Source organism: Botrytis porri, assembly GCF_014898465.1.
Source record: "Botrytis porri strain MUCL 3234 chromosome Unknown BPOR_009, whole genome shotgun sequence".
NCBI lineage: Eukaryota > Fungi > Ascomycota > Leotiomycetes > Helotiales > Sclerotiniaceae > Botrytis > Botrytis porri.
In genome coordinates this window covers 325187-339800 of record NW_024066083.1, presented here as the reverse complement: position 1 = coordinate 339800, position 14614 = coordinate 325187, and the positions used below count along the sequence as shown (strand labels likewise).

Below are 14614 nucleotides of genomic sequence, written 5' to 3'. Positions count from 1 at the left end.
AAATACATGTAACTAATTAATCAAAAATACTCGATTCAAGTACCACACAATTCCAATAATCCTCAATCCGCATCTTCACCAGTTCCACCATGATACTGCGTATCACTAAAAAATCTCTCTTTCGCCGTTTTCATCAACACAGAGACGCCTAACACAAAAGTTCCTTTCAATCCATTCAAGCATCACACTTACCAAATTCCTAGAACGATTTCCCTCAAAAGATCAATTGTCTTTCGTGAAGAAGAATGTATTCCGACTTCAAAGAGACTTTATCCCAACAAAGGAAAACAAAGATATTTCTCATCTTCTGAAAAATCGGCTGCATCAAGGTTTGAAAATATGAGAATCACAAAGGGAAAAGCGATTCGATAAGTAGCTTCTATTATTTTATACTATCTGATTGATTGATTGATATATTCATGGGTCGCTGGTGTACTTTAACAACCAATTCAACGAAAAATTAATACGAATCAATCTTTCAAACATACGGCTAGCTATCACGCTGCACCTCTTCAAAATGGCCGGTAATGTCGAACCAGATTATTCCTTCTGGCAAGAGGAGCAGGAGAAAAGATTGAAGACCGAAGATATCCTCGCGCGCAAGGAGCAAGAAATTCCAATTGGCGGTGGTTTATCCCAAGGGAGTTTAGTATCATTAGATATGAAAAGAGATGAATGGGCCGCAGTATTGAAAGAGATTGTGGATGCCATCAACGAACACGGGCGCGTAATCGACGATTCCGGTATCCAATTCATCAGCAATCAATGTATCAGGATGAGGGAGATGATAGTGGCAGGACATCAACAAGCGATGTCCTACCGAGCGAAAGGTCGTGTGTGGCGGGGCTTACGCAATCGTTCTGAGCAGTATATTTTAGAGTTCCGAAGAGCGACACAGTATTATTTCACGACTCGGAAGGAAAGTTCGAATCAAGATATGGATCCGGCGATATTTCGAACCGCGGTTGCGGATTGGCATGCGGCTATTACGACGACTTTGAGGGTTCTTCGTGAAGCGTTGGGAGAGGAAGAAAGTCAACGGGAAGCGGAGGATGTGGAATATGATTCGGATACTCAAGAGCCCGTCATCAATCTAAGACGTAATCATAGTACACCTCAGCAATTCAGCAAACTTGTTCAGGAGGTCATTGAAATGGTAGAACTCGCAAAAAACGTATCGGGGAATGGTAATGCGGGTTCGAGTTACGATCGAAGAGTACAGCAAGAGTATATAAAAACACAAGAGGCTCTAAAGGAAGTTTCCCAACGAATGGAAAAGTTGGAAAGAGAAAGGAGAGATTTCTTTCTGGCTCGCGGTACACGTCCCCCTGATCAAGATTGTGCCAAAGAAGCAGCGGAAATAGATCGATTGGATAAGGAATTGAAACAATGTCGGGCAAAATTGGATGAACTTACAAAACAATGCTATCAACAAACCGAATACATCGATGCAGTGGCAAGAGGTTTGAAGCCGAGTTCAAATGATCTAAGCCCTGGAGTTTTACTATCCGATCAAGCTTTTGATGAACTATGCAGACATTTCGATAGCTATCATGAAAATGCAGAAGGATCAGAAGCTAGAGAAAAAGAGCTGGAGAATAGCTTGAGAAATGTTATACTTCATCCAGACGACAACAATAAGCAGGAATTGGACAAGAAGCTCCGGGCTGAGATAACTGCTGCAAATGCTTCCATTACCACAAAAAATAGGGTTGTTGAGCTTCTACAGAAAGAGGTAAAGAAGCTAGTATTAGAACGAAAAGCAATGGGGGAGCAAACCAAACAATACGAATTAGACTTTGCAGCAATGGATCTCGAGCGAGATAGACTCAATGAAGCTTTAAAGGCAGCCGAACTGAAAGCGACGAAGATAGTAAGAGTCGAAGCCACCGGATCTGGTGTTTTTTCGAACGAAGAAAAGTTGAACTTAGAACAGCAGCTAAAAGATCTCATGGATCAAAACATACTTCACGAAAAGAACATGCACCTTTGTCAAGAGACTATCAAAGATCTTCACGAAGATATTGCTACGAGAGACGCGAAAATCAAATCCTTGACAGTGATGATTAGTTTTGACGACAATATAAACAAAAATCGACAGGAAAAACAAGACCTCCGAGAAAAAATTATCGCACTCGAGCATTATATCGATAACGAGTTAGCCAGACAGTCTATAGACAACTATGTCAATCCCGATGATCCCGATGATCCAGGTGACCCAGATGATCCCAAAGGTGAAGCCGAGAAAGCAGCTCAAAAAGAAGAGATAGCCCAGCTCAAGAAGCAATTGAAGACAGAGTCTAAGAATTACAAAGCCCAGATTGACACGCTTGTAAATCAACTGGAAAAAGAGTCTAAGACAGCCAACCCGGAGGTTGCAAAATTCAAGACTCAATTAGCCGAAGTGATGAAAGAGAGACATGAAATTATACAAAAGACTCAAGCTGAACTAGCTGCAGCAAAGAAAGAGAGTGATGCGGCCTTGGCAGAATCTGAAGCTCGACGAATTGCGGCCGAGAAAGAACTCACTGATATCTTAGAATGGACTCAGGATGCACGAGCTGAGGCAAAGAAAGAGAATGAAGCGGCTATAGCAAGATCCGAGGCTCGGTTGGCCCAGATAAAGAAGGAACATGATGAAATCATAGCAAAATCCGAGGCTCAACGAACTGCGGCAAAGCAAGAAAGCGATGGGATCATTGCAAATCTACGAACAACCATTGACGATTTGCGAACACAAATCACAAATTTGAACAGTGTAAACATTGGGCTCAGAACAACCATGCAAGAGAAAATCGATGCTCTCACAAAGGAGAACGTAGAGTTGCAAGGAAAGGTTCCAGAGGAAGTCGCTGCTAATGGACCCCTTGCTAAGGCTCTCGATGACCTTGAAAATAGAGACTTGAGAATCGCTCTTTTGGATGAACAAATCTCCGATGCTAGCAAAAGGCATGAACAACAGATCAAAGATATTCAAGCAAGACTTGATGAAGCTAGATTAAATGCGAATGGTATCTCACCACAAGGTCTACGAGTATTGAGAAAGACTTTAGCCGATTGTAAAAGAAATCATGATGATGATCAAATAACCATTACCAAACTCGAAGCGGAGCTTGATGCTTGTCAGCGAAGAGGAAAACATCAACTTCGACAATTACAAGAGTATGCCGGTCTTCATCAACATGATGATGGAGAAGCTGCTGCGAAAGAAAGAATCGCTCAGCTTGAAGTTGAGAATGCGGCAATCGAAGAAGAGTTGCAAGCTGCAAAAGTCGAAAGAGATCGGAAAGCAGAAGAGGATAGAAAGAGAGCTGCAGAAGCACATCAAAAGGAATTGGATGATGCTGCGAATGATGTGGATATAGATGTTGCCAGTATTACATCACATGATTCCAATGAAGAAATCAACAAGCAGCATATCGAAAGGCTCAGAAAACAAACCGAAGATCTCAAGAAGCTCCAGAGTAAGAATCAAGATATGGAAATACAACTTAATGTTTCAAAGAAGATTGTAGCAGCTCTTCAAGATCAACGTACAGATCTTCAAGACAAATTGAGAGAGTGTCGAAAGCATAGACAGGAACTTTTGGATCGACCGCCAGAACCAGGCGCTCCAGAACCTGCACCAGATGATTCCCTGAGAGTTACGGAGCTCGAAGCTCGAATTGCTGAATTGGAAGCTTTACTTGCAGGAGCTGAAGAATCTAGTGCAACTCTTCAATTACAAAGAGATGCAGCAATTGCTGAAAATGAAGGAAATAAACAAAAGATGGCTGATCTTCAAACTGCTCACGATATAAGTATGTTTATTCTACTCTTACTCCTCATATTCTATATGACTAACATGATGATGTAGTGGCTGGCGAGGGACCTAAACTTGGAATGAAACGCATCAAGACAAGAATTGCTCTTCAAGCGCAAGCAACGAAACTTCGAAATATTGCAGCAAGAGAAGCAAAGCAAGCCGCAGAAGCTCTTGAGAAAGCACGAGCCGCGCAAGCTAAAAAGGATGCGGAGCAAGCTAGGAAGGACGCCCTTGAAAAAGCCAGGCAAGAGGCGGAAGGTAGAGGAGATGACCATCATCACGGTAACAACCAACCACCACCGCCACCACCAGGAGGTGGAGCTGGAGCAATTGCAGTTCCGGGAGGGAGCAGTAATAATGACAAGCCGGAAATTATAATCCCAAAAATACCTACCGACAAAAAAGATCCGCCTGCTCCGGCTCCGGCTACAGGTAGAGAAACAAGAGCAGACGCGAAGTTAACACCCGCACAGAAGAAGAAGAGAGAAGCCGAGCTCAAAAGACTAGCCGAAGAGAATGCGTTGAATCCTATACCTGATGAAGAGGAGGAAGAAGAATCGGAGCCTGACTTGGAGCCAGACGAGGATGACCCTCTAAATGATTCCGATACATATTATCAAATCGCCGGATATGGTGCTCAACCACAGAAATGGAGTTTTGCAGGCAAAAAGCCAGCTTCGAGACCCAGGGTCACATTCAATGAAAAGAAATATGTGGTGGAACCTGTGATTGAGCAGGAGGATGAGGATGATGGAGCGAAAGACGACAAATTTTGGGATGAATTGATGGATTTTGAGCCGGCTCGCGATAAATCGGATACGACTGAAGGGAAGAAGAGTTTGAAGAGGACTTCACCAATTTCTGGCAAAAAATCAAATAAGGTGAAGAGAGCTAAGAAATCGAAGGATTGATTTTGTTATCTGTTGAGTAATTTGGATGTCCTTTTTAAGTTTGTACTTTTGGTGGCGTTGTTGGTGTAGGGTTCTTCCCATGCAAAATAGTAAGTAGTTTAGGAACACAATTTCCATACACTTGTAAGATCCAAGTTCATGGCAAGCTCATTTATTCACTTGGGAAGTGTATCGAATCCTTTACATTCAATACCAGGAAGATATCCAATTATTCGAAAGGCCCAAGATACAACCAACCTGACAACGAAAGCCTCACTGTGAACACGTACAAGAGAGCTTCTGCGTTGTGGTTGCGGTTGTGGTTGAAAGTTATCATGAAACAAATTTATGTAGCCTTTTGGAAGTCTTCGTGCAACTTCCTCAACATGCGTGGGAGCTTTCGCCTCACGATACCAGATAATGGCATGGAGAGGGAAGAGCTGTCAGGTAACCCCAATTTCATACTGGACACCTTGCAATGGATAAATGCGACAGTAAATCCTTAAGTAAAAAGGGTCTTAAAGTGAGGGGCCTATAAGCTGGAAAGAAGGGGGGAAGGGAGGTGAAAAGGAGAATCCAAGAACGAGTGTCGATCTAAATAAATGTCACAATCAGCTTTTGGCTACATGGATTTGTAAACGAAATCTGATGGAATTTGAAGATCTTACCTCTTGGAATAGTTGAGTGGGATAGTTGAGAAGTTGAGTTGTGGATTTGCAGAATCGGACCACGGAGACTCCACAGGTAGATAAAATTCAACAACACCAAGTTAGCCATAATGGTAGGGGATCAGGAAGCATGGGGTCACTCGATAGATGTTTAAAAGAAGTTCCATCACATCACAAACGTTAATCTTAGAAGCCAAAGATATTCATAAATAATTCATTTTCCTATGGTTACACTAGCAGCAAGGCACTAATCAAAAGAAAAATTAAAGTGAATGGACTCGAAGAATATCGGCCCGATAATAAACATTGTCTTTGTCAACACAAAGAAGCCTTGTGTATGGATAAACAAGTCCCTAAGTTAGTATCCTTCCTGAATGGATTTCAAACCTGGCGTAGTGAATGTTTGCTTTTTGCACGCCGGCCGAAAGGTAGTTGAAGATAGTCTTCTTGATTACATGAGAAGACAGTGGTTAGTTTCCTGGAGGAGGTGGTGGTGGTGGCTGATCGCTTGGTGGTGGTGGAGGAGGAGCACTTCCAGGTGGAGGTGGTGGAGGGGCAGAATTCGATGGAGGAGGTGGAGGAGGAGCATTGGCATATTGTTGAAGGAGAGCATTGATGCTGGCAGTGCTAAGACCTGGGGGTCCTGGCATACTACTGAGACCAGGAGGAGCACCCATTGGTGGTGGTTGAGTAGGGTAGGTACCATATCCAGGGGCATAACCGTTTTGGCCAGGATAAGCAGCAGGACCAGTTGGTGCAGCTGGTGCTTGCGATTGCTTTGCCCAAGGAGCAGAAGGTGGAGCATTGTATCCACCATTCTGGTAACCTCCTCTTTCTCTGTCATCACCTCCTCGTCTGGCCCATGGCGCAGGACCAGAGGGCGCAGAGTCGCGAGAATCACGAGGATCCCGGTTATCACGCCCATCACGCCCATCATTTCCTTTTTGCCATGGAGCAGGAGCATTTGATGGACCTCGTTGCCATGGTTTGACATCTTCTTGATCCTTTGGTGGCCCTTGATCATAACCTGATGGACCAGATTCGATGCGACGAGGAGCATCTGTAGCAGCTGGGGCACCACCAGAAAGTTCTTGCATAAGTTGCTAAGACAAAGTTGTTAATACCTAATACTATAGAAGTCAAGATTGAGCTTTTGCTTACCTCATATTCACGGTCGACAGCATCGCCGGCGCCAATACGACCTTGACCAGGTACAGCATTTGCACCTGCAGGGCCATCATTACGCCAATTGGCACCACGAGGTCTATCTGGACAATCCCTAGCCATATGTCCAGCGTTACCGCAAACGCGACAGATAATATTGGCAGTGAAGTTGCGTTGTTGTGGACAATCGTATTTTCTGTGACCAATTTCACCGCAGTTTTGACAAGCTTGGTTCTCATCATCACGAAGCGTACCGTTGAGAGCAGCGAGTTCACGAAGTTGATTGCGCTTGAGCTCATTTTGACCTTCTGGGATAGAGGCGGCCTGGTGTGAATTAGCATTTGAAAGAGGATAGCAGAGGAGAGCATCGGAAACTTACAGTTTCAATGATGTTGTGGATCAACTTCTTTGCCTTCTCGACCTTCTCTTCGGTATCTGCCATGATCAAACAATGAAGATCCTCCTCCTGGTTACTGGTGTGGGCTGCATCGGAACGACCCTTTCCTTCCTTGACGGATCCTTTTCCACGGATAGCAATTTTAGCTTGAGATTCTGTCTCCATTTTCTTTAATGTATTGCCACGAGGACCGATAAGTAAACCAACTTTAGTAAAGCGCAAGCTAAGTGTTAGTATAGGATCAAAAGCTTTGAGCAAAATGGCAGTGAGTACGACAAGTTAGTGATGACGGTGCTATGCATTTGTCTTCCAAATGCTGCATCTACTGTCACACGATAAATGAAAACGGATATGGAAGGGAGAATAAGGTTAGAAAGGTTAGAGGGTTAGCAATCATACTGAAGTTAATTTCTGGGTAGTCATTGACTGGCACATAGACTTTCTCTTGAGTCTTAGTAGGACGGCGATAGTCTTGTGGTGGATGATAGTTAGGAATAACTTTCATAGCCTTATCAATCAATTTGTGTCGCTCATCCTCGAGCCTCTTTCTGTATCTGTATTCTCGAGTGTTGACACGGCGACCGAAGTTATCGTATTGAGGGGCGGGCGAAGGAGATCTGCAGCAAAAATAATTAGTTATTGTTAAGCACGCGCACGCATAGAAAGAGCTTCCTTACCTATCGCCATCCGCTGGAACAACATCATCGATTCTCAATTTTTGTGTAATTTCGTCGATACGGAAATGTAAAGTGTAAGCTTCAAGTTGTTCACTTGTCATATTCGCCATAATTGCAGTTGGAAGTCCCATGAGACCTGCAGCCTTATTCTCAGTGGCATCACCCCAACGATTTCTCTTCTTGCGACGTCGAGATCCATCGCCTGCAGGTTCTTCGGCTAGAAAATGTTAAGACTGATTGATTGCGATATTGGGCATAATAGACTTACACTTCACAGTTGGACTTCTTCCACGTTTGATTCCTGAATCCTGGTGATTGTTGGAGGAATAATTATTGGAAGATGGAGCTGGGCTATAGCTTTCCTCTTGAGCAGATCCACCATCGCCAGGGAAGCGTCGTCGATTTCCCAAAGGAATGTTGTTCGATCCAGTACTTCCTTGTTGTCTCCACGCCATAGTGTTGTGGCAAGTGTATTGAATATCGATGGTTGTTAATTTTGATATTGTTGTAGGATATATGAAAGATTAGAAGAAAGATTGTATTGTACCTAAGTCTAGAATCTACCGAGTAAGCACTTTAGCCGGTCGAGCTAGTGTTAATTGGTTTTAGTATGGCATTCACGTGATACAGGCCATTCTTTAACAAGAGGCTATCAAAATGTACTTTTTGGAGACTGTCCGGTTTAGATATGACGGAAAATATGACAGCAGGAGGAGTTCTCTTTTATCACTCGTAACAATATATACCATACAAAGGGAACTTTATCTGCCAGATACCTAGGTAGTCATGTGTTGTTGCAAAGCTACCACGTTCGGCATTTCCCGCCAAGCGTCTGTCCTAACAGCCGTTTTGAATTTCAGCTTGGTAAGATAAATGGATCAGTAGTATTAACATTTAACTCCGTAGATCGCATCATCGTAAGGCATCTAGATAGGTGGGGTAAAGCTGAGGGAAGTTATACATAGTTATGTAATATTTAAGATATAAATATAAAAAACCCTTATTTGCTTTAGTTACTTAATTAAATTAGTTCACTAAATAATTGTTACGGGAGCTGCCTCTAGGGTCACGTGGAAGTGTCTAGAGATCTCTCGAGGTGGTTTAGACTAGACTTCAAGTAGGAATTCAATAAGGTTGTAACTGGTTGCAATTCTCGTAACTATAGTAATGAAACTAATGATTGTTCTTGAGCACGAAGCTCTACATTGTAATGAAATCCCATTCCCTTATATAGACCTTCGTACTGTACTGGAGCGTTCAGGACCTAGAGAGGTCCTGGACCTTTGGTCTGTATGGACCTACATTCCGTTATGCCTGTCATGCAGGGTCCATCACGTGCTAAGAGTCATGTGACGCGGTACCGAGGATGGACCGGCGTAACAATAATTAGATGTTACGGGAGCTGCCTCTAGGGTCACGTGGAAGTGTCTAGAGATCTCTCGAGGTGGTTTAGACTAGACTTCAAGTAGGAATTCAATAAGGTTGTAACTGGTTGCAATTCTCGTAACTATAGTAATGAAACTAATGATTGTTCTTGAGCACGAAGCTCTACACTGTAATGAAACCCATTCCTTTATATAGACCTTCGTTCTCTGTGCTCAGTCGGATCACAAATGATCCCTCTGATCCGGTTACCTAAGCGTCGGGGTCACGTGACGTCTATTGTGGCAGACCATCGTAACATTAGAGTATTCTTACATTTGTTTTTAATTTTAGTTTTTAAAATGATTCATAAAAATTATATTAATCCCTTCTCTAAGTTTTAATTAATAATTCTATTTTTTAATTTTTAATTTATTAATTCCTTTTATAATAATTTATATATAATAATAAAAAACTATTAGAAAAAGTTGTATGTGATTTTAATATTTAACATTGATATATCTTTTTGTAAAGATTTAGAAATGAATTTTAAAATAAGTTTAATTGAATTAATTCTAAAACTTATTTAATAATATAATCTGCTTTATAATAAGTTTTTAACAAGTTATATTCTATAAAATGTAAATCTTTGTTTCTAAAATCTCTATGTATATACTATATAAATTATAGAAATTCTCTTTTGTATCAAGTAGAAAGTCATTTTTAATATATTGTTCAAATGATTCAAATCGGCCTCGGTACATCATCATTGTAAGGCACCGAGGGTACCTAGGTAGGTGGAGTAAAGCGAAGGGAAGTTATACATAACGTAGTTTATTAATAAATATACTATATCAGTGTATGCACCACTTTTATCTTAATTTGCATTCTTCAATCTCAATATACGATTTATCAACGATTTATTATATAATTGAATAATAAAGAAGAAAGAATATTCTTAATTATTAAAGCTATTAAAAAAAACAAAAAACTCTTGATTCGGAAAATTATTAAATTATATAATATTATATATATAATACTTATTTAAAGAATAAATAAAATAATTTCTATAACGTAACGTATGGGGAACTCGGACATATGGGGAACTCGGACACTTTTAGCCCATCACCAACTTGAAACCGCAATAACTTTTATTATGCATACCCAATCACCTTCTACATCTGCTCAAATTGAAGAGAAGCTTCAAAAGGCTATAATTTCACTTCAATTGAAAGAATTTAAATCAATTAGAAAGGCTGCAGAGCATTTTGAAGTCCCTAAGTCTACCCTAGCTGATAGGCTGGCTGGGAAGAAAACACGTTCCCAAACCCACGAAATGGCTCAAATTCTTTCAAACGCAGAAGAAAATACTCTTGTACGATGGATTTCACGACTTACCATCACTGGATTCCCTGCTACACCTATGTTGGTGAAGGAAATGGCCGACGAAATTCGTCTTCGACGCGTTCGGGTCGCGTCATCTCGAAATCCTACCTCGACAGAAATTCCACCTATAGGCCACGAATGGATCTATAGATTCCAAAAACGACATCCAGAACTTAAAACATGCTATTCACGTCAATTAGAGTCTAATCGGGCTAAAGAAGCAACTCCGGAGAATATTCAGGCTTGGTTTGACGCGTTTCGCACGCGTCTCATTGAGCGAAAGTATGAATTAGATGATATGTATAATATGGATGAAACCGGATTTGGAGTTGGAAGTACTCAAAGTACGCGCATTATAGTCGATTCTACTCAGAAATCGAATTGGAAAGTTACAGCTGGCAAGCAAGAATGGATAACTGCATTTGAATGTGTCAATGCAGCTGGAAATGCTCTATCACCTATGGTCATTTTCAAGGCTCAGAATACGAATTCTGCATGGATTCCAAAGGACACACCTCAAAGCTGGCAGTTCTCTACTAGTACAAATGGATGGACCTCAAATAGCCATGGATTAGAATGGTTAAAAAGGGTTTTCGAACCAGAATCCAAGAAAGTGTCAGGTGACCGACCTCGACTTTTGATCATGGATGGCCATTCAAGCCATATTACAGGTAGCTTTATTGCTTTCTGTATAGATAATGATATTGATTTACTTATATTACCTCCTCATTGCTCTCACTTGCTTCAGCCACTTGATATTGCGGTGTATGGGCCAATGAAACGATATCATGCTTTAGAGGTCGATCGATATTCTCGAGCTGGTGTAAAGCGAATCCAAAGAGCTGAATGGGTAGAACTCTTTCAAAATATTAGAAAAAAAGCATTGAATTCTTCTAATATTAAAGCTGGCTGGAGAGGAGCTGGTTTAGTACCTTTTGCCCCACGAAAAGTACTCGATTCATTACCATTTAACTCCTCCCAGCAACCTTCTACTCCACAAATGAGAACCCCCAATCAAGACCTAGACTTGTCTATACTCAGGAGTTCTCCTCCAGATGGAACAGAACTAAGGCAAGCAAATCAGATCTTTAATACAGCTCTAGCAAGCAGTGGTTCTCCTGCATCGCCAACTCGTCGATATGCCAAGAGAATGACTAGGCTTGTAGAATCTCAAAATGCTGAGATAGCCCTACTTCGGAAACAGCTCTCTGATGCTCAGGAGGTAATTGAGACTCGAAAGAAAAGAACTAAAGGCAAAAGAGTCAAATTACAAGGTCAATTTGTCTTTAGTACTAAGGAAGTATTGAAAATGGTACGTGAGGCGGAGGAAAAACCGAAGGAGAAAAAGCCACGAGGACGGCCACGCAAACGCCCAATTGAAGAATCAGAAGAAGAGATTGAAGAAGAAGAGCTAGAGAATAGTTCAAGTGATTCGGAATTGGAATTGGAGGATTGTGTGGCTCGTAGAACAAGATCGCGTGTAGAATAATTGAAAAAGTGTCCGAGTTCCCCATATGTCCGAGTTCCCCATACGTTACGTTAATTAAATTTCAATTATAAAATCTGAAATTTATTAAAGTAAAAGAGTAAATAATTATTTCATATATTCTTGATATAGATTCGAAAGATTTTCCTTTTAATTTAAAGGAATAAAAGATATAATAAATTATATTTTCAAATCGAAAAAAAGAAAAGTTATTAGAAAGCTTTAAGCGTATTAATTTGTAAAACAATATAAAGAATTAAAGATATATTTTAATTAGTTATAAATATATAAGCGAAATATAGTATTTTGAATAAAGATTTCTATAATTTTGATAAAACAGGTTTTATAATGGGAATTATATGTATAATAATGATTATTATTAATACTGAAAGATATAGTAGAAGCAAATTAGTACAATTAGATAATCGAAAATGAATTATAGTAATAATATATGGAAATAAAGAGGATGAAATTATTCCCTTATTTCTAATAATGTAAAAACAGATTCATTTTTTTAATTAATATACCAAAATCGATCTTTTTATAAATTAAATTATTAAATTTATATTTAATAGATAAGTGTCACGAGAGAATTAAGCCTATATAAACCCAATTAGCCTAAGGCTATTGGTGGCGTCACTTTTAGCGTGATAATAAACAAATAATAAAATATATTTAAAATAATTAAAATACTTTAATAAATATATTAAGAATTGAAAAAAGAGTAAATATTGAATTTTAATACTAAATAAATATAAAAACTATAAATCAATAGTTTTTCAAATATATTATAAAGAGAATAATATTATATATTTATATTTATTATTATAACGTGATTTATCAGTGTGCGGGTCATATCAGTGTGCGGGTCATTTTCACCTCAATTCACTCTATTCTCTTTCAATACGCGTTTTTATCAACAATCCACAATGGATTCGAATAATCAAGAAGCCCGTATACTCCTCGCTATCGAAGCTATTCAAAAAGACAAAAAAACAAGTATTCGAAAGGTTGCAAAGATATATAATATCTCGAATACAACACTACAGCGTAGAATTAATGGTATTACTTCCCGTTCCGAATATCGACCTAAATCTTATAATCTTTCAGAACTAGAAGAGAATATCATTTCTGAATATATAATTGATATGGATTTGAGAGGATTTCCACCTAAATTAAGAAATGTAGAAGATATGGCGAATCATATTCTTGAATCGAGGGGTGCAAAGCGCGTTGGGAAGCTCTGGGCGCATCGATTCGTAAAGCGTCGAATCGAATTAAAGACGCGTTTTAGTCGTGTTTATGACTTTCAAGGAGCTCTCTGCGAAGATCCTAAGCTTATTGAAGAGTGGTTTCGATTGGTTGCGAATATGCGAGCGAAATACAGCATTTTGGATGGCGATTTCTACAATTTCGATGAGACGGGCTTTATGATGGGTATAATATGCCCCGGAATGGTAGTAACTAGTGCTGAACGGAATGGCAGAAGCAAGGCAATACAACCAGGCAATAGAGAATGGGCTACAGCAATCATATGTGGCAATGGGGAGGGTGAAACTATACCCCCATTTCTAGTGGTTCAAGGACAGGTTCATCTTTCCAATTGGTATACCGAAACCGATTTTCCTGCGGATTGGGCTATTAAACCTACATCTAATGGATGGACAAACAATGAGACAGGTTTAGAATGGTTGAAACACTTCGACAAGCACACTAAGAACCGAAGAAAGGGCAGGTATCGAATGTTGGTACTAGACGGGCATGAAAGCCATGAATCAAGAGCTTTTCAAGCATATTGCAAAGAGAACGATATTATATGCTTAAGTCTACCACCGCATTCAAGTCATTTAACTCAACCACTTGATGTGGGCTGTTTTAGCAATCTGAAACGTTCATATGGTGGTCAAATTGATGGATTTATCAAGGCACATATCAATCATATTTCGAAGGTTGAATTCTTTATAGCTTTTAAAGCTGCATATAAAGAATCAATCATCTCTCAGAATATGAAATCAGGATTTCGAGGAACAGGTTTAATACCATTTAACCCTGAAGCCGTACTTTCGAAGTTAGATATTCGAATTCGTACACCTACCCCTCCCTCTTTCGATCTAGATCAATGGATCTCTCAAACCCCTCACAACCCAACTGAAGCTCTTTCTCAATCAATTTTAGTGAAATCTCGAATAACCCGACATCAATCAAGCTCCCCTACACCTATATTTGAGACTGTACTAGCTCTAGCTAAAGGTACAGAGAGATTAGCTCATGAGAATACACTTTTGAATGCAGAGATTCGTACACTTCGAAAGGCAAATGAGGCATTAAGCAAGCGTCGACGCGCGAAAAAAAACCCAATTACGTCAAGGAGGAGTACTTACTGGGCAAGAAGCTCTTGATATATTATCTCAACAAGAGGTTGATATTCAGATTCAACGCGACGAGCGTCAAAAAGGGAGGAATTCTAATGAAGAAGCATCTTCTAGTCGATGCTGTAGTAAGTGCGGAAAGACCGGACATAATGCAAGAACTTGTCAAGATAATATAATAGATCCTAGATTATTATAATTTTCATAGTTTTAATCAATTGATTCAATGGTTGTTGAATAATATGAGTTTGAAAGAGTGAATTGAGGTGAAGATGACCCGCACACTGATATGACCCGCACACTGATAAATCACGTTATTCAAATTGTTTAACTTAATTATTTAATATTAATTATTTTAGTAATTTAAAACATTTATATAATAATCAAATTAATAAATTTATTAAAGTATA

At 39.8% G+C, this 14614-nt stretch overlaps 2 protein-coding genes across 2 annotated transcripts; one reads left to right on the top strand and one right to left on the bottom strand.

Moving 5' to 3' along the window:
- Positions 1–517: 517 nt before the first annotated feature.
- EAF01_006940 (uncharacterized protein) lies at positions 518–4716 on the top strand (the record flags this gene model as incomplete). Its single annotated transcript, XM_038915194.1, has 2 exons — positions 518–3800; positions 3857–4716. The coding sequence occupies 2 exons, from the start codon at positions 518–520 to the stop codon at positions 4714–4716; spliced, it is 4143 nt and encodes a 1380-aa protein (XP_038768832.1).
- A 1117-nt stretch (positions 4717–5833) lies between these two features.
- On the bottom strand, positions 5834–8056 carry EAF01_006939 (uncharacterized protein; the record flags this gene model as incomplete). The annotated part of the gene is made up of 6 exons (XM_038915193.1): positions 5834–6466; positions 6525–6851; positions 6907–7130; positions 7324–7541; positions 7602–7818; positions 7870–8056. The coding sequence occupies 6 exons, from the start codon at positions 8054–8056 to the stop codon at positions 5834–5836; spliced, it is 1806 nt and encodes a 601-aa protein (XP_038768831.1).
- Between the last annotated feature and the right edge of the window lie 6558 nt (positions 8057–14614).